This window comes from Uranotaenia lowii, chromosome 1 (assembly GCF_029784155.1).
Source record: "Uranotaenia lowii strain MFRU-FL chromosome 1, ASM2978415v1, whole genome shotgun sequence".
NCBI classification, from domain to species: domain Eukaryota; kingdom Metazoa; phylum Arthropoda; class Insecta; order Diptera; family Culicidae; genus Uranotaenia; species Uranotaenia lowii.
The window spans coordinates 145,694,100-145,719,101 of NC_073691.1; the positions used below are offsets into that span (position 1 = coordinate 145,694,100).

Here is a 25,002-nt window from a genome sequence, read left to right on the forward strand (position 1 = left end):
CTGATTGCACTTCGCACCTGAACGTACAGCGGTCGGGTTTCGTTATTGATTGCTACTGGACCTACCCGATCATCGATCGTTCAATTCATCGCTAAAATACAGATCACCTCGCACGATGCTTGCTGTCAAAACAGTGCAGCACCATCATCAAATTGGAATCTCACCAATGCGCAATGCATATGGCGAATCATGTTGGTCTTCGATCAGGAGTGAAAGTATCAGTCAGTGAGTGAGTGATACATTAAGCCGATCATTAGCGTATTTTGTTTGATTTGATACATAGCAAATTAATAAATTTATTTGTTGTTATAACGTTTTTTAACATCAGTATGATCAAAATCAAATTGTAGTTGTGTTTGTGAGGGAAAGATGTTCACTTTCGCCGTGTATTTCAATTTTTACAAGTTCTCTTATTAAACTATCTTCCGTCACGTTAAAACTACTGAGAATTTATGGTGTCCCGCACAACTGTTTGATTTTTCCCGTCCTGCAAAAAATAATTTTGAATTTCATATAGTTCAGGCAGATACTAAGTGAGCTACATTCAGAATGGATCAGTTTGTATCTCACTCATCTCCGATATGCGATGTTTGCTAAACCGATGATTCTGAATGAGGCTGATGTCATGCTGAAGCATCTAGCAACGCAACGCAACGTTCCAATAAGATTGCGTTGCAACGCATTGGTATGTCATGCTGGCGCGACCTGTGACTTTGAAATTCCCTACAAATCATCACTTCTCTACATCTGATAATGCTTTGAATCGTCTCCTTTCTTTCGGGAGCCATCAAAAACTCATCAAATCACGACCCGGATTGCAAGAATGCCGAAAATTGAACAGACAAAATTCCTTGTTTTTTGCCGGAACTAAGAATTCATGAAAATTTTCTCGCCAATTAAGATATTTTTTAGTTTATTATCACAAGTTCGGACAGATCTTCGTACTATTGTGCTTAAAACCCGGAATCACTGCTTCAAATCGAAAAAAACAATATTCCTATTGGATTTCCTACTAGTCGCGCTACAAAACACATTGGCATCAGATTGGTCGCGCTATACAAAGCGACCAGTATGACAGGTCTGCGCGATTTCCATGGAGATCAAATGAGAGCTGGTTAGTCGTGTGAACGTTGCGTTGTAGGTCGCGTTGCTAGTTGCTTCAGCATGACATCAGCCTGATGCGACTCGGTTTGCATAGCGGATAGGAGCGCTAATCGAGATTGCATACCAGCCAGGCGAAGCAGTTGCGAGAGGCGCTATTCCATTATACAATCAGAATGTTTCCAACAGGAAACGCATCCTGAGTGTTTGTTTTGATTGATTTTCGGAACACTGGGTGTGTTTTGGTTTGTTTTTGATGGAGTTGAAAATCAGTTTGACGGCTTTTCAACTTTCATTTGTAATTTTCAATTCTTAGTTTTGAATTATTTTTATCAAGGCACATCAGCGGCGTTCAAATCTTATTTAACAATTTAAAAAAATGAATGCGAAAAGACCCAGGAAATCCGGAATGCTAATGAGGTATCAATATTAAGATAAATTAAAATTATCGTTTTCAATCCAAATGAATATGATAGGGTTGAAGTGGTTTCTCCAATATTTTTATGTTTTTACGCTTCAAAGTTGTAAATATTTTTTGAAATGGTTGATTTATTCCAGTGAGATTTTGGAAATTGCAACTGATTAATTGTCATAGAGGGCCAAAAAAGTGATTGCGAGTGCTTAAAATGTAAAATTTGATGAGGATTACGTTGTTTGATAACAAAACAGAGGCTGTCTAGTCTAAGAACTACTTTCTTGTAAATGATAAACTTTGATTTCCCTGTGTTTGTGTTCGATTGATTTAAAAATATACACACGTTTTAGAAAGAAATAATTTGATTTAAGTGTTGATGTTTTTAACAAGTTTAACTATTTTTAAATAACAGTTCTTTGCGTTTACGGTTAATGATAAATTAAACCTTGATCTCTATGCTATTGAAGCATTAAAAACAGTAAAAAACTAAAAATGGTAAAATAAGGCTTCAAAAATCCTATTTTTCAATTTGGTGCTTTCCGCTTGTTCCTACAGCGGATGCAATTTCAAAATTCTCTTCTGGACCTATGAAATCCATGTGCCAGGTTACTACCAAGCTTGCCGAAATCACAGAAAAATTTGTAATTTCACAGAATTTTGAGCAAATTTTCATCACAGAATCTGTGTCACAGAACACAAAATTTTGAAATTTTGACAGATTGCACAGAATTTTTAAATTTTAAATGGATTTCCGAAATTATAATTTTTATAGACAGTATCAAATTTAGATTTCTTACTTCGAACTAGAAAAGGTATGGTAATATTGGTAATCAAATCAGTTTCATCCGGTTTTAATTCAATGATCAACTTTCCCTCGAGAACTCGAGTAATTTTGAATGACACTCTAGAAAAGAGTTTTAGAAGTTTACTTTTTTGTACTTTTTTCCCCAATCTGCAAGTTCTGCAATTTTGAGAAAATTTCAAAGAAAATTTTAAGCAATTAGAATCCTTGATATTTCTTAAAGCATAAGTCAAATCGTTTTGCAATCTTCAACGAAGTTGTTAAATGATTTTAAATATTCAATATCAGATACTTCAAAGATTGTATCTCTGAAACTAGAATTTCTAGAGGAGATCTGAATCCTTGATTGGATGAAGGATAATAAATATATTCATAATCTGTTTTTAGTTTTCATGTAGGCTTATTAGTTCATCATCCCTTCTTTTGTCACTCGGAGTTAGAACATCGCGAGGGGAGGGGGGGGGGTCAATAAAAAATCAAGCGAAAAACAAATAAATTGGAATAAATTGCATGGAAGCTTCTGTGCAACAAAATTGCATACTATTATATCGATGCATAAAACCTATAAATCAAGTAATTTTTATTATCGAATAATTCAATCAAATCAAGTAAACACAAGGTGAAATAACTCCCATATTTTTCAATTTGTTTTTTGGTTTTGTAATCTTTCTGATATTGGAATTTTTTATCGAAATTAACATTAATTACATCAAACTTTATTTATTTCGCTTCGGTTTTTTTTTGGAAATTTCAAAGGGGGGGGGGGGGGGGGATTGACAAAAGAAAAAATTGGTTTTTTGTTCCAGGCTTATCAAAAAACGATTTTACTCAAAACTGATCAAATTCCCCCACCCCATATCATCAAAACCAGAGATGATAGGTAAAATCAGATTCGATGATTGATTCGAATTCGAGACGCCAAAATCGTACAAAATTGGTTATTGAAACGAAAGCACAAGAAATGCTGTTCCCTAGTGTTCGACAGTTTCATGTTAAACTTGATTTATCCTGATTTTTATTTCAAAGCTTCCTGAATTTGGAAAAATATGTTTGGAACTGACTACGTTCGCATTCGTATTCGTTGCCAATATCTCAGATAGGACAAGCTGCATGAGAAGATTCGTCGTTATTCGAGCGTCGCTAAAAAAAGTAACCGATTTATTTTGAGTTTGGAGACTCAACTCTTAACTTTACGCTTGTTCTAACGAATTCTTAGAATAGAACACGCGAATTAATATCTTTCACTTTTTTTTCTCTTTAGCTTTCTCTGACCATTCTCTCTATCTTTCAATTTCTCTTCTTATCATTTCTTTTTTCTCGCGCTATTCCTTTTTACTCCTCACTCTCCTTGTTCTGTTTCTCACTTTCTTGCTCTGTACATCCAATTCTCTCTATTTTTCGTTTAGCTCTCTTCGTATTTTCCATATGACATACTTCCTTCCTTCAATTTCATAATGCCTTTCCCATTATCGCTTTTCTCTATCTGTCATTTCTCCTTTCCTGTATTATTCGTTCTCTATTTTCACTACCTCTCACTCACACTCTCGCTTATGTCTATCTCTTACTCTTTCTTCTCGCAATTTCGCACTCTCCTCTTACCTTTTTTTTATCAATCTTTTCACTTTATTTCTCGTTTTCCGTTTTTCTTATTCTCATTTTCTACATATGTATCCTAAAATACTCTCTTCTATTCATTTTCCCCTCTCCCTTCTCAAAATTTCTCACTTTCCTTCTCCCTCAAATCTTAAGGGGCCATTCAAATATTACGTAACGCGTTTAGGGGGGGAGGCGGTGTAAGAGTTTGTTACGCTTTATGGATTTAGGATAGAAAATCTGAGACGAATGCGTTACGTAGGGGGGTAGGGGGGTTGAAAATAACCGAAAATTGCGTTACGTAATATTTGAACGGCCCCTAACTCTTCCTTTTATTTGTCTGACACTTTCTCTTCTATCGATCTCCTAATCTATCTCTATTTCACAAATTTTGACTTTGTTAGTCGTGTTTACAGAAATTTGGATAACTCTTTTTTACCTAATCTCTCAATTATTTGTCAATTTGTTGAAAAAAATCAAAAAAGAAACCAACTACATAAACCTTTCCGAATCTCCAAGAAAAAATACCGAAATTTGTTCATATCACCAAAAATCAGTAATTCGGTACAAACACTCAAAATTATTTAAAGATTATCGGTTGTAAAGTTTGATTGATAAATTAACCGGTATTTCGTTAATATCAACCGAGGGCGAACTAATATAGGTTATGAAAATACCCGTATAATAACAGTCATTTAAAACTTGTCGACAGAGACAAAACAGAGAGACTAAACCAAATCGAAACATTATTTATAAGTTCAAGTGTGGATCATTGGAAAATTCTATGAATCTACCTAATGCCCTAAAGGGCAGGTGCTAATGTTGGATCCAACCGAAACATCAAACGGATTTCCCTCCAACGAATAGGAATTAATGGTTTCGAATTATGGCAAACCGATGTGGTGGTCGGGGCATATAAATGACTGCGGCTGGATTAAATACTACTGGTGTCCTTTTCCTCACAGTCACTGCAGCATCACAGCTGAGTCAGTTGGGGGTGGTGTTCTAATCATGGATGGAGGGCATATTTTGGAACGGCTCCAAAGGGCTTCAGCTCAATTTGATACAGTTGCAATCGGCAGAATGCAGCCGGATTGGAAAGGATTTTCAACAATAAGATTTTATGTAGTAATACGATCTACGTATGTAAAATATCACTCGAGGATTGAGGAGATTTAACAGCTTTCGGGAAGAACGAATTGTTGGCGCTAAGTCTAAGTTTAAAAATAAGGCTGGAGAATTTTTTTTTGTATTTCGTCTTAGGTTGATGACAAACTCGGGTTGCCAATTCGCACTTGTAGATTAATTAAAACATACAAACAAGCATCTTAGAATTCATCCGATTATATTAAGGCTGTATGTGAAATTATGAATGGACAGTACTGTATCCTTTTGTGACAGTGTTGTTATTATTGCATTTAGAAAGCTACACGAAGTTTTACCGGTGAAGCAATAAGATTCAAAAGTTTTTCCCGGTATTCCAGATTCGCTTCGTATTTTGTTTATTTGAACAAAATTTAACGACACTTCGAATGATTTTTTTTTTTCAAATCCGAAATTTCTGGTTTAAAACGAGGAAAAATCAATATTTTAGTTGGATTTTAAACTCGTTGCATTTAAATACATCTCGGAATAAGTTAATAAATGGGAGCAGCTTTGAAGCACGAGGCTTAGTAGAACAAAGCAAAACTTAGGGGCGTCAGTGTGAGATTATTATTATTATTATTATTATTATTATTAAGATTAGAGACACTTTACCGTTTTAACGGTCAGTGTGAGATGATGTTTAGCCTTAACTACCCAAAAACATATATAAGGCTTACAAACTCTACCGAAAATGAACTTTTCCTAAAATAAAGATCCACTAAAGTATTATGAAGATTGTAAATAACAAAGATTATACACTAACCATTAACAGACAAAGAAAACATTCATGAAGCGATATTCTGTCATGTCTTCACAAAGACTACACTTTGAAGAATAGATTTCATTTTAAAAACAATCTTTCAGCCCAGTTCAATATCCTTTAGCCAGAGCAGCAACAGGCAGTCGATTGATCTCTAGCAAAAAAAAAAAATAGACATAGAAAGGTGTCCACATGGGCAGAGAAACATTTTTCCCGCCCATTTCGTGTACCTTTCTTTCCATATCGGCAACCGATATCCACATCTCGATGATTATGGCTATGGTTGAAGGACGGGATGATGTGCAAAGTTCGTTATCGATTCAGGAACTGTCATAAAAGGGCAGAGAAGCACTTTCCTTGCTCACCGTGTTGCCGTTTTGTGGCATGTTGTGTCACTACGCCACAGACGAAGACAATAACAACAACATCAACACAAATTGCTTCCATGGGATAGAGGTTTGAACGCTTCAACGCTATATTCCTTCTTACATAGATAACATGAGACGAGAAATGGTGTATGTATCTCGGCCGAATGCCGAACAGGTTGTAGTACAGATTCGCTGTCAATCGTCTGGACCTTGGCTGGATTCCGTGTGATGGGAAAAGTTTGTGCTATCAATTACCAATGATGATCAATCATCCATCATTGAACTGGGGAGCTTTGTTTACACACATACATACGACATCCATCGTTGAAATAGGCAGAAAAGGTAATTCGGCAGGGCCCTTCTACCATAATCTGGACGGCGGCGGCTAGTTGTAATCAGATTTGTTTTGCAAATTAGCGACCACATGCACCTCGGAGTTGGATCTCTTCAAACAGATCCGTTGCCTATTGGATACACGAGACGTTTTCATTGAAGGAGACTGCTGGGCAAAAATGTATGAAACTGTGTTTTTGGGTGTACACGGATGTACTATAACGAAAGTCTCGAAGAGACAAAGAAAAAAAAATGTATGGAGATATGATAATCTACTTTGGGAGAAAAAAGTTCTGTATGAGTTCACCCCACACAAATGATTTTTATCAGTTCTCGAATACAAAAAAATTCTCAAACTCGTCAATTGTGATAATTCAAATCGGTATCGATTTTTGAAAAGGGCATACACGCCAAGACCTTTGTTTTGAGAAAAACGCATTCTAATATCGTATTCGTTTTCACCACCCGAAAGTGTTGCACCATCCACGCTGAAAACGAGCATGAATCGAGTTTTGCCCTCACCTTCGTTGGTGTGCGTGAAATTGGCAGTGTCAACAGAAAATATCAATCAGTCAAAAATCCATTACACCTGGTATTTGTTATCGTTTAATTTTAATTAATTTTAATTTTAATTTAATTAATTAAAATTGAAATCAAATTTACTTTAGTTGATTATTGTCTTGTAAATAATATGAAAATTTTAGCATGAATTTATGTATTATGTTAAATTGTGAAAACTTCAGATTTATTTTATTAGAGAGGCTTGCTTGGTAGATTCGCCTCTGGCCCTGATGATAATAATTGCAATACCGGCTGATTCTGGGCGGTCTATGGTTGCTGCTGCTGGACTGCAGTTACCCCAGCTTGATGGTTCCGATATTTTGTCTTGAGAGTGACGTTTATTCCTCGCAAATCTCATCTTCTTCGTTCGGGTATTTCCTTTTAAGATTACAAAAAAAAAATCCAAAACGGCGAAGCTTCGAAGCAGCTTAACGCTTCTTGGTGCGCGAGACCAACTTATGGGACCCGCCCGAGCAAGAGAACTCTTCGGTTTGGGTGATTCCGCCAGATCTTTGGGTTGCACTTTTTGCACTCGGATTTGCTGCTCTTCTTCGGCACCTCCTGGAACCGATTGCAGCAGAATCCGGAACAAATTTCCGTAAATTAAGGAAAAAAACAATGTGAAAATAGCTAGAACGCAATTTTGCGGTATAGAAATAAACAAGACCAGCTGATATTTATTTACATCGGGAAGCACGTCCAGTCAAAATTCATGATAGTATTGGTGAGAGCACCAGCCATACCGAATATTTTCAGAGTGTTCTACCGTCCACTTTATGGTGCACTACCAGTGGACCACTCATCGTGAAAACGAGCATGAAAACATCAAAAAGTGCACTACTGGTAGTGCACCGGTGCACTACCAAACCTTTTTTTTTGTTTCGATTATAGTCGTTTTACCATCTTTATGGCATTCGCGACTTTATCAACGTTGCAGTTGGCGGACAAATATTGAAAAACTTATCCGGTACAACTGTGTTCGATATTTTCTCTTGGGCTCGAACTCGCAGACATCGGCTCAGGAAGCAACAGACTTGCAAACTGAGCTATATCACAAACCCTGCACAAACGAAAACAAATGAACGATTTCAAATCCGTTTTGTGCATTTTTCTCTAGCGTGTGGTAGTAAATTCATATTAGAAAATTAACCTTCCCATGCCGTTCGCAAAATATCCGTTTCGGGGAAATTTGAGTTGTAGTTTGATTTCGTTCTCCTGACTGTAAATGTAAACCGATTTTGATGATATTATATTCATTGTGTAGGTAATTTGTTATTCTTACTCAAAATTTTAAAATAAAGTCGATATGTATTACCAAGTTATCAGAAACTGGTTCAGAAAGTAAAAAGTCCGAAAAATCAATTTTATTTTTAAAATGCTCATAACTTTTGACAGCTTTTCTGTATTTAAGTGTTTCATTGATGTTTGAAATCGTCAGGAATCCATCTATCCGACAATGTATAGATATGTTGGGGTCCAATGAAAGTTTTGACTGCTATCTCAGATCTTCCGGTAGAAAAAAATCTAACTTTAAAAAAACGATATGCAATTTTTGCTTTGCTTAGCTGTATTTCATTTCCCAATGAACCGATTTTCAAAACTCAAATTTCAATTTTTTGACGTTAATTTGATCATTATTTTCATAGAACATACTTGGTCTGTCAAAATTCCTAGTTCTTCAGTATATTGGAATGATGATAAAGAGATTTTGAATGTGCGCTTCGGGTCATATTGACCCGAACGGCATGGGAAGGTTAAATTGCACAGGTATGAAGTATTCATTTAAAACGCGAGAAAAACACACTGAATTGTGCGCTGGAATTCACCAGATGTGCAGCAAAATTCAGATGTGCGGCAGAATTCATCAAGTGTGCACAAAAATCCACCAAGTGTGCGGCAGAATTCATCAAGTGTGCACAAAAATCCACCAAGTGTGCGGCAGAATTCATCAAGTGTGCACAAAAATTCACCAAGTGTGCGGCAAAATTCATCGAGTGTGCAGAAAATTCACCAGATGTGCGATTCCAACTTTTTGATTTCCATTTACATGGGATTCGATGAATACTTCATAGGCCTGTTAAATTGTGGTCCGTCCGTACTCTTTCAGCTGTTGTGATTTTTTTCAAGCCGTTGTGTCTGTTGTCATCAGCTATGTTAGCAAGGAGGATTTGATCGGATATTCATTTGTTTTGGAATTGTCGTTTTGGCAAGTGATAAAAATCTCCTTAATTGTAATCAGCTAATTTTTGTTTTTTTTTTTCATTTTTCTGATAGCAATGGCTCTGGATGCGGTGCTCGTTGGAACTGATGATGATCTCTGATCGATTTTTGCTGGGACTTTCCGGAAAAGATGTTCAACGGAACACCATTCACGGAATATCGGACAAGGTAAAATATTTTTTATTCAAATAATACTTTTTATATTAATGCATACTTTTATTTTTTTTTTCAGGATGTCCAAAAATAAATAGGTGTTTTTAGTACTTAAAAAGTGTAGTGTTAGTGATATATTGTGCAAAGATTGTGAAAATAAAGATTATTCATAACAAAATGTCGTTGTTTTTAATTAACAGTAAAAATAAGAAGTAAAAAAAACACCCTTATTTTCATTCCGATAATAAAAACATTTCCCGTTGCTTTCATAAACAAACCGCGTTAAACTCACTAAAAATTCACGTAAAATGTAGGTGCGTTCCATGAAGCGCAAATTCTTATAGGGACTCGGTTTAGATATTAATTTCGTAGCATCTACGTGAAAATCAATTGGATAAAAATTATGTAGTTTTCCACGTAGCCCCTAACGTGCAAATTATTTTGGTTGTAGAGAACAACTAAAATATGTGAATTACATCATTGTTTCGTGTTCAGACACTCAAATAGTCTATTGCCTAATTGGATGAAACTTGAAAAAGTAGATAAAAACGTTCAAAAATGCATTTTAAAACTTTTTGCCGAAAGCTGAAAACCAGTCACTGTAGGTGCATAATGAGAACCCCCGTGGGGCAGTATGAGCACCATTTTTCGAGGCAAGATGAGCGTTTTCTGCCAGGGAATCTAGCAGCGAATTCGACTCGATGAAGTCAACTGAATAATAGAGCTACAGCTAGACTTGTTTCATCAGACAAATTGGCCTATTGGTAAGGTGTCGGAGAGGTAATCAGTAGACTCGAGTTCGATTCCTGGTCAAGGTGATTTTTTTTTCATTTATCATTCAAGATCGATGCATTTTGCACTAAACGGTGGGGCGTAGATTCATCAAACAAAGCAATAACAAAACAATCTACATAGGTCTGTTTGTAGAATCCAAACAATTAACACATGCTCATTAGACCGCTGCAAATTTTATATGAAAATTTCAAATTCTAAAATTTTTACACCTCCCACAACTTTTTTTGGTTGTTTTGCTGCCAGAAATAGCAATAAAAATTTTGGAAGCGATCCATCCAGTCCTGAATTAGCGCAACGAATTTTAATTTTGTATGGAAATTTGTATGGGAAATCAAAATTTTTCAATCAAAAATCGCCACAGCTGTACTGAAGTTCCAAAAAAATTTAACTTTGAATGAAAAATATTCCTTGATTCTTGCAGTACAATTCATGTGAACAAACCAAAAACCTAACTTTTACTCCAGGAAAGATATTCGATGTTATACAAAATTTTTGTTTTCAAAATTATTTTTTTAATTTTAACGTTTTTGACTGCTTGTTTGAAAGCTGTGAGACCGTAGGATAAGTATAAAAAATCTCAAAAAACTGCTTTGCATAGCCAGGAAATTTATTGATTTGTATAACATTTGCAAAAACATATTATGAAACTATTAAAAGCTCTAGCATGCAGTCTGCTATTTTTTAATCTTTTTCAATAGATTCAGATTTTTTATTTTGAAACGGTAATAACTTTTTTCATGAAATTCTTAGCTGCTTGTCATATTTGCAAAAAATGAAGCTTAAGAATAGTCAAAACCAAAAATCAAAGACCGACTTCATTTAAATTTTATTTGAGTTTTCTGGATGATTGATTGTGCAAAAATTTCTTCTTCCATACAAATTTCCATACAAAATTGAAACGTGTTGCGCTAACTCAGGAATCAACCAAATCATCTCAAATTTTACACTGATGCTTGGTGACCCAGAAGACATCGAAAAAACATATGGGGCAAATCGACAGATGAAACAAGTCAAGCTGTAGCTCTATTATTCAGTTGACTTCATCGAGTCGAATTCGCTGCTAGAATATAAGGCAGAAAACGCTCATCTTGCCCTGATTGATAGTGCTCTGTTCGCCCCAGGTCAACAAATTTAAGTAAAAACGCGTTTTAAAATTGATTAAAGTTAAAAATCAAAAATTTTATGATGTTGAAAATTGAGAAACAATGTGTAAATCATGTTGCAGTCCGTACATTTCAGATCAAGATGATAGGCCATAAAAGCTTATTTGGTGGTGCTAAAAAATTATAATATTTTCGTCACTTGAGAACCTAGCTGGTTATTATTTAATATTTCTGTAAAGATGGAAAGGATATTTCTTTTTTGGTGAAAAATTAATACTATAGGTAGTACGAAAGAAATCCTTATGAAAATTTGTTTAAAAAATACGTACTTTTGTAGAAAAAAGGAATGCTTATTATGCCCTGGGTGCTCGTTATGCCCTTATCTCCCCTATCAAGTTGAAATACTTCCTGAGAAGCCACTTCAAAATTGTGTCACTATCACGGACATCTTCTTCGAGCAACGTTAACCTTGTGGTCGTGTCCTATATAAGCAGCCTCTTCAACTTTTTTGTTATTATAATTAGGTAGCAATGATTACCCTGCCTGATGACTTCGTTTGTCCGTTTGTTACTGGCATTACAATAATTAAATTATAAGTAAGGTACACCGGGGTAAGTGGGGACGGGTTTTCATATAGTTCAACTTTAAAAAATCATTAAAAAATCAGCAGTGGGTCAATTTTGATAAAATTGCGTTCAATACGATGCTGAACGTGTTTTTAACAAATGCTGAAGAGATGAGCTTGATAGAAGCAAAGCGAAAAAAGTTCTCACGTAAATTGTTATGGACTACTGGTGTCTTCACTTGCCCCGCTTTATGGGGTAAGTGGGGACGGTAGATTTTCCCTTTGATTTCTCAGGAAATTTTCAACAAATTTGTGTTTTTTTTTGTTGAATGCGTTTCTTTATTACTCGAACCGTCCGAAATTTCGAAAAAAGTTCATGGTACTATTAATAAGGCATCTTTCAATAATTATTGTGTGTAATCCGATATTATCGAAAATGTATACTTATTTTAGAAAAAACAAGCACTTTTTCCAATTTTTCTTTATCTAAATGCTAAATAAAGCTAAATTGTATTGAATGAAGGAGAGAAAATTGAAAAAATGTGTAAACATCAAGTTTTATAAAGCCGTCCCCACTTACCCCAGGTAGGGTTTGGTGACAAAATTTTAGATTTTTGCTAATAAACCCTTTTTTCTCAATTTTTAACCGTCGTTTCTTTTCCTAACTGGTTGTTTCGAATGTAAGGATTGTTTCAAAGTAAAGTTTTTCGTCAAGAGCCAGCTAGTTTACGAGAAATTTGCGATTGAAAAAGATGTACATCAACTCCACATCGTAGTTAAAAATAGAAAATTTACAAAAAGTCACCGTAACCATCCGCAATTGTCGGAACCGTAACTCTTTTCCAGTTATTGGATAGATTACAAGTAAATTTAACATTCTGCATTAAAAGTTTGAAAAAATAGTACACAGTATTGTTTTAATAGCCACCGTCCCCACTTACCCCGCGTCCCCACTTACCCCGGTGTACCTTATGCTATCTTATCATTAGTTGAACGAATGTCAATCGTTTGTTCACTTTTTTAATCATACTTATGCACCAACAATTTTTCTACAGAAGAATAATAATGATACAGGGAAAAACAGAGAAACTTTCTCATTACTCACCGGCCATGTCAAATAGCGTTGCCGCAACCACCACTACAGTATTCCTTCATACAACACACAACCACCGGGCGTGTTGATAGACGTCGACCAGCGAGCAGTAACAACAACAACAACAGCTACTACTACTTCTAAGCAGCAACAATAACAACAAAAACAACAACAATCAACTATTGCAAAGGCTGATCTGAGTTCGGTCGGACTGCCCGGAAAGATCACCTCAGCAGCACCTACAGCAGAACGATAATGGAACAACCGATGCTGCTGTTACTGATAACCAACACCGTTTAAGATTTGCCCTGGTGTTGTTGCTGTTGTATTGTTATTATTACGATTACTGCTGTAGATTGTATGCTCTCGGGTATATGGTGGTGTTCTGCTCCTGCTGAGCTCCGGCCGGTGTGCAACTTTATTTGCGGTGAATTTTCGTTGCAGCTGCTTCCGGCTGTCGCTTTCTCCGAAAGGGACGTTTCCACTACCGCACTTTGGGCTTCGGGATGATGTTACACATGGGCAGGACGGAGAAGCAGCACCACTTTATTTTATTCGATATTATGCTACAATAACAGACTCACTTGCCCTCTCCCTATTTCTTCGTTTTATTGCTATCTTCTGCCAGGATCACCCACACCGTGGCTTCGTTGTGTTTGTTTTATTTTATTTTTTTTAATTCACTTGGCTAAAACGTGATTCCAATCCTGTTAAATGCAGGCAGGCTCGAAAACCGTGTTTCATCTGTTGAAGGATTAAACCTGTGAACACTATCTATCTAAATCACTGCTACGAAGAGGAGAAAAGAGCAAAAAAACCAATACACTTTAGCATCAGGGTAGTCTACACAGTATTCCTTCGACCGGAGAAATGCCCGTCCCTCCCCAGGGAATAACAATCTGTCTCAGACTTTTGGTTCCATCTACACCAGAACACGGAAATCAGGCGCAGCGCATCGACAACTTTGAGCACACACTGCTGCTTTGCTGACTAAACACCAAACACCTCTTCTTCCGGCCTTCTTGTCGTCAGTATCGCTCCTTCGAAGCAACCCAAAACGTCCATCACCTCACCCCGACCGGCTGCTTCTGCTACCATAGGTACTAGACTACGTGATGAGGTTCGATTCGCACAAAATGTGTACCCACAAGGTCAGGAAGCTGGTGCGTAGCAGCAGAAGCCATGAGCTGGTAGATTGGCAGCAGGTTTCTATCCGAAAAAAAGAGGCCGCCTCGTACATAAAAACCGGTAGGACCAGCTTTTTTGCGTTCGACTTGGACCAGCATTCAGTTCGTAACACACTTCTCGCTAGCGTGTGCTAGCCAGCCGGACGAAAGTGCGAGTGATGAAATTTCTGGTCGTTTGAATGTTGTTCTTTGACTTGAATGGAGAACATGACGAGTTGAAGCTGCCTGCCTGAATCCATAGATTCTGTTGTGGCAAACAGCTCCGAGAATCGGTCAAAGTGTGCCGCCGTCCACGGTGAGTTGTCTTTTTGGATTTTTTCCTTGCTTAGTATTATCACCAAGAGGTCCAATGGTGGTTGTGTATTTTTCTTCATGGTTTCTTTCCGTAACGAGCATCGGTATTTGGTGGTGTCTGTGCGTTTTTTGCTAGGGTTTTTTTTGCGAACGAATCATTAAAATGTGACCAGAATACAACAGTTCTCGAAAGCCTGGTTGACTGACTGATGTGCGTTTCGAGCGAATTCGGTGCAATGTTGGCTGTTAAGCAGTGATGTGTCTTAGGACAGTGCTGCGAGACGACTGCGAGCCCAACGAATGGCAATTTTAGGCTCAATATTGAATTTTTTTTCGCAAATTAGCTAACAATCTTATGCAAAATAGAAACTACAGTAAAGTTAATTTTACCCTGGTATACGTCCGTACCAAGCAAAAATGCGATAAGAAGTTGAGATACTTAGACATGAAATCATAGACCTGATACTTGCGACTTGAGACCTGAGATTTGAGACCGAAGACCTGAGACCAGAGACATGAGTCTCATGTCTCAGGGTTCAAGTCTCAGAACGCAGTTCTCATGTCTCAAGTCTGAGGCCGAGTCTCAATGTCTCATGTTTCATGTCTCAGGTCTCATGTTTCATGTCTCAGGTCTTATGTTCTTAGATCCTTTATCTTAGGTCTCAGGTCTAATTTTCCAAGCTTCAGAGCTAAGATTCGTCCAGCTTTAAAAAGTGTTTTCCTTTGGACTTAGAATTTAAAAAATCGTGCAAATTCCCGAAAACCGCAAAAAATAAATAACGTAAAAAAAATTTCTGTGTACACTTCACTACCATCCACAAATGTTTTAGAGAAATCCCAAAATGGTTAAATTTTACAGAAGGGGACTTAAACATGAACTTTGTGAATCATTTATTTCAAATTTCTACATACATATAAGTATAACTGTTGTACAAGGTCAAGGATAGAAAACGGTAAGTGAGATTACAAAAGAAGATATCTTGAAATTTCGCTCTTAAAATAGAGTCACTCGCTTTTTATTTTAACAAATTTTAATTACAAAATGGATTGAAAATTTGCTGTTTTGGAAAAAAAATCTTAAACGTTGCATGTTTGGTAATTTGGTGGCCCACAATTTCTTACAATTACAGTATTGATATGTTCTGCTTCTTCCTCCTTCCTTTGATTTTAAATACAAATATCTTCTTGTTATATTCTATTCTATTTTCTTTATTTATAGAGGATCTTTACCAACTTTGTCATTCTTTTGCTTAGAATGTTTGTTGCAGATACAGAATCCAAATTATCATCGAACACAATTTCCGCATTTGTAAAGCTTCTGAAAAAATTTGCCTTTCGAAGAACTTCATTACAGGTATAGGTTTTCCCAGGAAGAAAGAAATTTTCAGAGGAAACTTTGGCCTCATGATACAAGGAATATTTTAATAAGGTAGTGTCGAGAGCCATATTGTATTTTTTGTGACGTCACAAAAATGAATGTATCGACAATTTATACGCGAATGGCAGACAATTCAAAGATAAACACGTTTTAGAACGAATAAGAATTCCAATTTTATTTTGATTGTATTGTAAGGCCTCTATTTCACTATGTTATGAATTTTTTTGGTCCATTGAAGATTGCATTATGTTTTTTCTTTTTTTTTTAATGAATGTAATGTCATCTTGAAGGTAAAACGTGCAAAAATGTAGAAAAATTCAGCTATAAAGAGGTCTAGCTGGTAGTTATTGTGTGTTCAATTAATTGTCATGATTTTTATCCACCGGTTTACCATTTTCAATTCTTATGTAGAAGAATGAACATCAAGTAATGATTGTTAACTCGATTTACTAAAATGTCAATAAATGATTATGGTTTTGTATAAAACTTTGTGTTTTCATTACTTTATTGTTATAAGGATCTTAAACTGCACTGACTTGAACATTTTCGTGGAAGACTTTGAACTAATTTTAAAGATTTGCAAATTTGAGTAGGGAAAATCAACCATGTTTTCGAATTTCTATGGTCTATTTTATATGAAAACTACTAAAAAATCCAACTTTTTTTGTATAGATCTTGAAGAGCAAATCCTTTAGAATATCAAGTTTTAAAAGTGGAAAATTTCCAGCAAATTCTTCGAATTATCAACGAATAAGTCAAATTTCCTAGTGAATTCACAGATTTTTCGTGATTGTGATGACACACTCTGTACCAATACTAGAGCAGGGCTGCCTTGACACTACTTTCTTTAAATATTCCTTGTTCATGATAGTATAAAGATAAATATTTATGCTAATATTAAAGATAAAAATGTCTGTTATTTTTATAATTCCTCTTAATGTATGTATGTAAATCAATGTAAATCCTTCAAAATTGCCATCTTCCGGAAGAATTCGATTTTTTTTTAAACTTTTAGAAATACGACTTAACGACCCTAATCATATTTATTTGATCGAGAGGAAATATTTTAGGAAATCATGATGTATGATAACATTGATTGATACTGTGGCATGTCCAATCTTTTCAATATGGACCGATTCCCCTCCAATAAAGATAAAGATATCGGTATCGAATTTTGAATACGGCGAATGCGCCAACATCACTGTTTCGAGAAAAACGCGTAGAAAGTTTGACAGCTCCATAAGCTCCCAGCAAAAATTTTATTTTGTTTTCTTAATTTCTCGAAGACAAAATAGTCGTCGGTTAACGTTGTACACTCAAAATGTAGGTCTCCGAACGTATTTTAACACCCAGATGATAACTCCATTTGTTTACATTTGGAGCATTGGCCCTATTAAAAAGTCACTACTGATATATTCCATTCAAACCCCATAACAGAAAACACCGTAATCTGGCAGCCCTGCTTTTGGCATTTTTGATGTGCCTCCTCTCTCGAGGCAAAAATCATCGGAAGCAAAAGAAAACATCGCATTGCAAAATCGTGCGGCTGCACAAACACCAACAAACCGCCAAGCGTCACGGGACCGTCACCCGCAAAATAAGCACATTTGCTACGCGAAACACCTCGCTCGCTCACGCACACAGCTGCAATTATCCAAACAGCAGCAAAACGTTGAATGATGACGAAGAACAAGAAATTCGGCACAACCACCAAATATTTCGCACTAGGGGCATTCTCGGAAACCGATAGGTCGTCGTTGTTTTTTTGTTTTCCACCGCACCACACCGATAGCATTTAATTCCGTTCACCGAAATTATTGTACTTTGGCAATGAATCCCCCAACTAAAGCCTGACTCACTAAAATCCGCAGAGACCCCGAAAAATGCACACCACCTTTGTGCAGGTTTTTTTTTATTATTTCTACTCGGGATGTGAAAGCTTCTTGTATGCGCGCCGTTTTCTTGTTGTTCTTCTCCTTTATGGCGAAATTTTGACTTTTTTCTTCGAAAGAACGGGAACACGTTCTCTCCTTTTTCTGCACCCTTCAGTTTGCGTGAATTTTCAGCACCAGAACTTGGACGTATTCCCCCCAAATAAGCAACGCGTTCCAGGTGCACATTTTTTGTTCCTGAAATCCTGTAGCTCATCTCCCTGTACCGAAGATAACGAAAGCAGGATGAAACATTTCCCAGTGAGATATGTAACGTTGGATTTATACATTTTTGAGGTCCTCGCAAAAAGGATGCGAGAAAACGGGGAGGAACGGGATTGGACCATAAACTCCGGGGCCTTTTTCTTTCAGCGAAAAATTCGCAACACAAGACGCAAAAACTCACACGCGACAATCACTCGCTGCTCCAAAACACTCCCGGATGAACCCGAAACCGGTCGACTTTTACCGAGAAGGAAAACTTTTTCAACCACAAACTGATCACACTTCCTTTAGGGGGAACAAACGGATCAAATTAGGACCGCACGATCTGTGCCAGGAAATTGAAGAAAAAAAAATCAACCAAAGATTATCGACAAACGGCGACGGCGAACGAGAAACGACGACGGCGGGCAATGGATGACGATGACGGACTACCTTTTTCCGATTAGCTAGCTAGCTGCCTTTTCTGCCGACGACCACCAACACTCGAATATGTACACCGACCGACCGAAATTCACCGTCCGCTGCTGGACATGTTTTCCTGCCGTGGTGCCATGGCCATCACAAACACATTCTCGAAAACATCGCGAGGCGGCCCATTCTCTGTGGGGGTGTAGTGGTACAATCGCACTTTGACGTTTTGCCATCGCATTTTCGGGCGGAGAAAAAAATGCGCGAACACGCGGTTGACAGTTTGCGGAAAACACACGCGCTACCCGGGATGCCAGAAATAATTATAACAGTTACGCATTTTATTCAAAACTTTTTTTTTTAGTTCATGTAGATTTATTCTGGCAAAACATTTCGATTTTTTTAATATTGAAAAACTAGAATAAATTTAGAGTTCGTCAAACCTACGCTTGGTAAGTTGTTGAAACCTATAAAAATAGTGAACGCAGCACCAATTCGAATAAAGATTCGGAACGAGTGCAAATTTAATGACGATGAAAGACTCGCGCTGGATGTTGGATAAATGACACCGATGAAAGACTCGGGGTGATTAACGAGCCTCTATAAACAAAAGAGACGAAATGTCACGATTGGAATTTTCGATTTCCTGTCAGTGTCATTCCAATCGAGCAAAAGACTTGTCAAACTGGAAAATTTGGAATTGCGAAAGCGGCGGTAGCGAAAGTATTATCATTCATACCTGTAAACAAAGGGTAACCAAACACAGTTTTTGAATGCTCTATTTCAATTACAAGCTAGATTCTCAAGGATTTATTTCTTGGTACTTAATTGGTAAGTTATGATTTTATTTAATGATAAATATTTAGGATATTTTTTTTATTTTGAATTTTCATTGACTGCACAAGATGTTCCCGGATCAGCGGAGTCGAAATGGAAAGTTTACCAATGAAAGTTGCGGATTCCAGTAAAGAAAACCCCGAAAGATGGCAGAATGCGAGTAATTTCTCCCGTTTTCTTTTTGTCTCAGTCGGGAACCGGAAGAAAAATATATTTTTAAATCCGGGGCAGGTTTTGTTAGAACAATTTTGTTGCCAAACACTCCATGATTGCACTTTTTTTAATTGATGACAATACCAAAAAAAAGCTTGGTAAAACAGCAGACTAGATCAAAAACCACTTGCGAAAAAAAGTAAACGCAACAAAAAATTGAAGTCATGTGAAGTTTGAAGCAAAGCAGTGCTGCGCTCAAATGAAAGCGGGGTTGCTAGATGATTTATTGTTAAAAGGATCAGATTGCGTCTCTTTTGTTTTTATTACAGGCTCTTTAGGGGTGATTGATTCGATGAAAGACTCGAATTAAATGGCGTTTGATAATTTCGATGAAAGACTCGCAATAATTACATATGATTGATTAACACCGATGAAAGACTCGGGCAGAACTTTTGATTGATTTGTTGCGTTGAATCAAGAAGTGATTGAGCGGTCATCCGATGGAAGACTCGGAATGGTGATGTTTACAGGTGATGTTTACAGGTTATCTTATGATCATAAACCGAAACGAATAAAAGACTCGGAAGAATGTTTATATTTCGATACAAGACTCGAAACATTCGTATTTCCGATGCAAGATTCGGATGAGTGTTATTCCGATGAAAGACTCGGAGTGCTTTTGCCAACCCAATAACAGTGGTGTTGAGTTTGCGTGAAAAATAATCTGGAAAATATCCAAAAATATAAGCTTCAAGTACGACATGGTAGTACCAGGAAAGACATCGATCATCTGGTGCTTACGTCAGATATCCCCGAATAGCCAAGACTATGGTTATACAGTTAATAAACAATAATATTCGTTTTAACAATGAAATATAAAGTAAAATCTAAATCTCTCAAAAAGGTAAAATTTGCATTGGATTGTGAAATCACCGTAAATAAGACGATGACTTTGATATACATGGTAAATACATAATGTTTCACTGTAGGTTTTACTCAGTTGGTTGGACTCCAAAATGAGCGTGTGCGGTTTGTTGACATTGTTAAAATTTTCAACTTCTGAACACGTGATGTGATGCATTTTTTGGTAAAAAATTGTCCGAATGCACACAATTATATACAAAACAATGGTAAGTTTCAACTTTAATTTAAACTAGGAACAGTGCATGACTCTTATAATTTTATTTTCAGGGAAAAATATTGACTGCAATGAAGGATCCGGTTCGCAAAAACTTTTCTGGGAGCATCGGATTTGGGCTGTACTTGGATGTATCATTTCGGGACGGTCGGAATGCCCCTACTATAGAATCAAAAGTATGAATATCCGGGTAGTGAAAAGTGTGAGTAAATATTGAGAACCGGTTAATTAAATATAATGAAATAGAATTCAAACCATTAGTTTTTATTTTTAAAATTAATCAAAAAATGATGACATGACAAAAAATCAATACAGAAATCTCACCATAAACTAACCATGAACAGAAATTTTTGTTTCAGCGTCCAAACAATAGATCTCGCGTGAGCTTTCATTACGTCGAATGAAACAGAAACACCGAACCGAGAAAAACGCTTCTGAAATTTGAAAAGTGTTTTTCAAATCCTATTTTTATTCCTTCGCCGATAACCCTTCAAAAAATACGCAATATTCATGGAAACTAATTGTGTCATATATTCCACATTATGAATTTAATTTTTTGCAATTTTTAGGGCCTTTTTTCAATCATATAGGAACATACGACATATTCAAACATAAATCGTTCATACGTCTGAACACATTCGTCGTTTGGAGGGGAAATTTGTTTCATTCGTCTCTTTTCTTTCGTCCTTTGATTCGTTCAACTTGCACATACGCCCAAATGTTTCTGATGTAAATACTATGGAAAATTTTCAATTTTCTCGGCATAGTGGCTGTTTAATAAGTGGTGTAGCGGTAAATTGATGAGTAAAAGCATAATGAAATGTGTGAATCAGGCGCGACATCGATCAAACCAACTCGCTGCTGCTGATCAGCTTTCTGTTGCCGATTAGCTGGAGGGGAAATTTGTCTCATTCGTCCTTTGATTCGTTCAACTTGCACTTACGCCCAAATGTTTCTGAGGCAATTACCGGTAAATTTTTAATTTTTTTTCGGCATAGTGAATGTTAACTTAGTGAGTTATCGAGTGTAGCGGTAAATTTATTAGTGAATGCGTAATAAAAGTGTGAATCGGGTGATTGGGTGACTAACAGCAGCAGGCTGCTGCCGATCAGCCTGCTGCTGTTAGTTGTTAGGTTTGCTGCTACTGCTGCTGTTCGGTTTCTTTTCCTTGCTGCATTATTATACAGCTTTCGAAAGCCTTGGGTATCGATTTAAGAACGCCTGAAAACAAGAATCTGAAATAGTATTGCCTGGTTGATATTCTGATTACCTCTACCTGTATACACTGTTTGCTCATGGAATCCATAGCGAATGTGCTAGGTTTTTCTTCCTCTGCACATTCGCCGTTTGGAAGAAGGGACGTAAGCAACATTGAAATGGGCAAGCAAGGCAAAAATAGTTTATATAAAGATTCCCAACTCTTATGAAAACCGGGAGACAAAAAAAATAAGCGCCACCATCAAATATGACGGCAGAAATGCAACTAAAACACAGTGAACCAGGGTTGTCAGATGGTTTTTTTAAAAATCTGTATCGGTCTCATGAATAAATCTGTATTTATCTGTATTTGAACTTTAACGACCAAAAACTTATATTATTGTTTCCTATGTAAGCTTATTGCTTAATATACTATTTGGAAATCAGTATTGATGGTTTTAACGTATTCATTATTCACAAATTGACAATTTATTTCATTAATTGAACTTTATCTTGAGCAGGGGCGAGAAACCTTTTGAACCAACGGGCCAGTTTTATTTCAAAATATTCTCGGCGGGCCGCGCTAATATGAAATAAAACTCGTCAATCATTTATCGAACTCTATAGATAATAAGAAAAAGATTTGCTAGATCATTACTTTTTTTTAAAAGTCTTCTGGAGCTATGTATTTTTATCACAGCAATAACTAAAAAACTAGAGACAATTTTTTTTTATTTTTGTGGTTCAAATTCACTGATCTAAATTTCGGTTTTCTGTACGTATTTTCAAAAAAAAATCCACAGTTTAAATTGGCCCTACGAAGCCCTGAATTTTTTTCCTGCAATCCGCGAAAAACATTTTTAATATAACGTGTCAACCAAATTTGCTGAAATCCTGGGAATAACAAAAATTTCACAGATTCCCAAGCAAATTTTAGGAGAGTCTACATTCTTGATTGTTTTTTAGTATTTTTTAATAGATTTTATTTTTTAAACTTTAGTTCTATTGGGAAAAGATTTCGAAGGCCTGTTGAAGAAAATATCTTAACGTTTTGGATACGAATTGTTATTTACCAAGTGAAAAGACTGAATTTGTCAACGTTTGGTTTAACATCAGAGAACATTTCCACAGATTTTTTGAATCAAATACAAAATTACAATACAAGGTTTTATCATGAATGTAAATTATTTTTCCGGCACTTTTCATGCTGAGTTTTAATTCAATTACTAACGAAATTAGCATTTTTTAATAATAATAATGTTTTCAAAAAAAATTTCTTCTGAGTTAATTTATCATACAACTTTATCTTTGACAAAAATATGAAAATCATCATTATGTGCTCATAAATATTCTGCAAATTTTTTTAATTTGCGTTTGCCGACTTTCATTTAGTTATCAATTTTGAATTTAAAAACGCTCAAGAAAAATTGGGAAAATTTTAATTTAAATAAGAATAAACTCCAATATTTCATTTCTGACAATGATATTGCACTTATCCCTTTGAAAAACACATTGAATGTTACATTTCTGGAAAAAGTCCCCAATATGAATGATTGAGGGATAAATGCAAACAGAAACACGTAAATTACATACTTAACAAGTCTTCGCCGTATCAACTATTTCTGGTTTATAGGCTGGTATTTTATGATATCTAACGAACTACCGCAGGCAAAAATTGCGAAAATAATTCAATTCGGAAAGGCTCGCGGGCCGCACATTGGGGTCTCGAGGGCCGCGAATTGCTCATCTCTGATCTAGATTGCTAAGTTTTTTTTTCTTAAATATTTCTAAATTTTCCCAAACTTGTTTCTAAAATCTTAAAATTCAAAAATGTATATTAAAGTACGAAAATAGAATTCATGTTATGATTGAAAGTTACACAAGGGAAAGTCATTTATGTTTCCTATGTTTTAATACCTAATTAATTTTGGAAGATTTTGGGTTCCTTAATTCAAATCAATCAATTTCAAAAAGAAATTTTAATATTTTTTTTTAACCCAAAAATAAACCTACATGAATACGTACAACAGATTGTAAACCTTTCTGTTGTCTTTCATTCAATCAATCTTGCTTAGATATTTTAGTTTCAGAAACACAACGCTTTAAAAAATTAAATAATATCTAAATAATAAGTCTGGCATCATTCAAAAAAGTTTTTCAGAATTTGATATTTAGGATTTTAACTTTATTCCCAACCTTGCCGAAGTCTACAAAACGTTTTGACTGGTGCCTCAAGAATTATGAAAGATTTATTTTGTTCATTAAATTTAGTTCAAAATTTCCATTTTTTGTTGAATTGGAACAAAAATGACAAAACGGAAACTTTTATCACTTTTTCCTCCAAAGTCAAAATTACTCGCGGTCCTCGAGAAAATCGATAACTAAATTGAAACAATTTTTTTTTATATCTTTGTCATGTAGTTTTGCCAGCACATAAATTTATTGAATGCATTTTTCAAACTATTTTTAGTATTTATATCTTAAATAAGAGCTTATATTACTCTCATATTGCTTGAAATTTTCTGTCATGTGTTATCGATAAAAATTGTAAATCTAATTTTTAAATCCTTAGCACATTTAGGACTAACTATGAAAAGTTTCGTCTAAGAAACATCACGCCTGATTTTTTCCTGTATTTATGAACTAAAACTGGTTTCAATAAGTGGGCTGGCTTAAAAAAAAAATAACTGCATATCGTATAAGAAATGAATTTGTTTTAAAATTCAAAGTGTTCTCCTACTTTATTCAGTTAAAGAGTTTTGAATTAAAAAACTGACGATGCAAACCTTATTGAATCTGAAATAAGAATTTTCTATATGATTCTCAATATTTTTCTTTTTATGTGATAATCTTAAATATCACCCTACTTTATAGATATCAAACTTAGGGGCTGTCCATTAATGATGTCACGCAAAATTTGGAAAAAATTTACCCCCCCTCCCCCCTCTGTCACATATTGTCACAAATTCCGTTACCCCCCTTTTGTATTACGTCACGTTTTCCTAACACCCCCCCCCCCCCCCTCCCTGGATTAAAATTTTAGAAATTTGATTAAAAATGTTGCTTTTTTAAATTCATCGGTTATATTTAAAGAATTGAAAAAAAGGTTACCCACTTTTAACAAGCCTTTAATCACTGCTTAAAACACATTTCAATCATGAGTCCAAGGATTATGTTAATGATTTTCCATATCAATAGCCGGGAAAGTCGAGGCAGTAGCTGCAGTATCAGCGACGATGTTGAAAC

General features: G+C 35.8%; 1 protein-coding gene across 5 annotated transcripts in view; it reads right to left on the reverse strand.

Annotated features, from left to right (window-relative positions):
* Positions 1-25,002, reverse strand: part of LOC129740405 (protein phosphatase PP2A 55 kDa regulatory subunit) — a 195,261-nt gene that overhangs the window by 63,237 nt on the left and 107,022 nt on the right. Inside the window, exons 1-2 of one of the 5 annotated variants that reach the window (XM_055732065.1) lie at positions 18,205-18,508; positions 13,021-13,794 (exon numbers count right to left, since the gene is read on the reverse strand). The exons of 3 other annotated variants lie outside the window; for them this stretch is intronic. In XM_055732065.1, coding sequence (XP_055588040.1) covers positions 13,021-13,027 — 7 coding nt within the window. In that variant the 5' untranslated portion in view covers positions 13,028-13,794; positions 18,205-18,508. Of the gene's footprint in view, positions 1-13,020; positions 13,798-18,204; positions 18,509-25,002 lie in introns of those variants that run through there. One more of the 5 variants, XM_055732064.1, reaches the window with a different exon arrangement.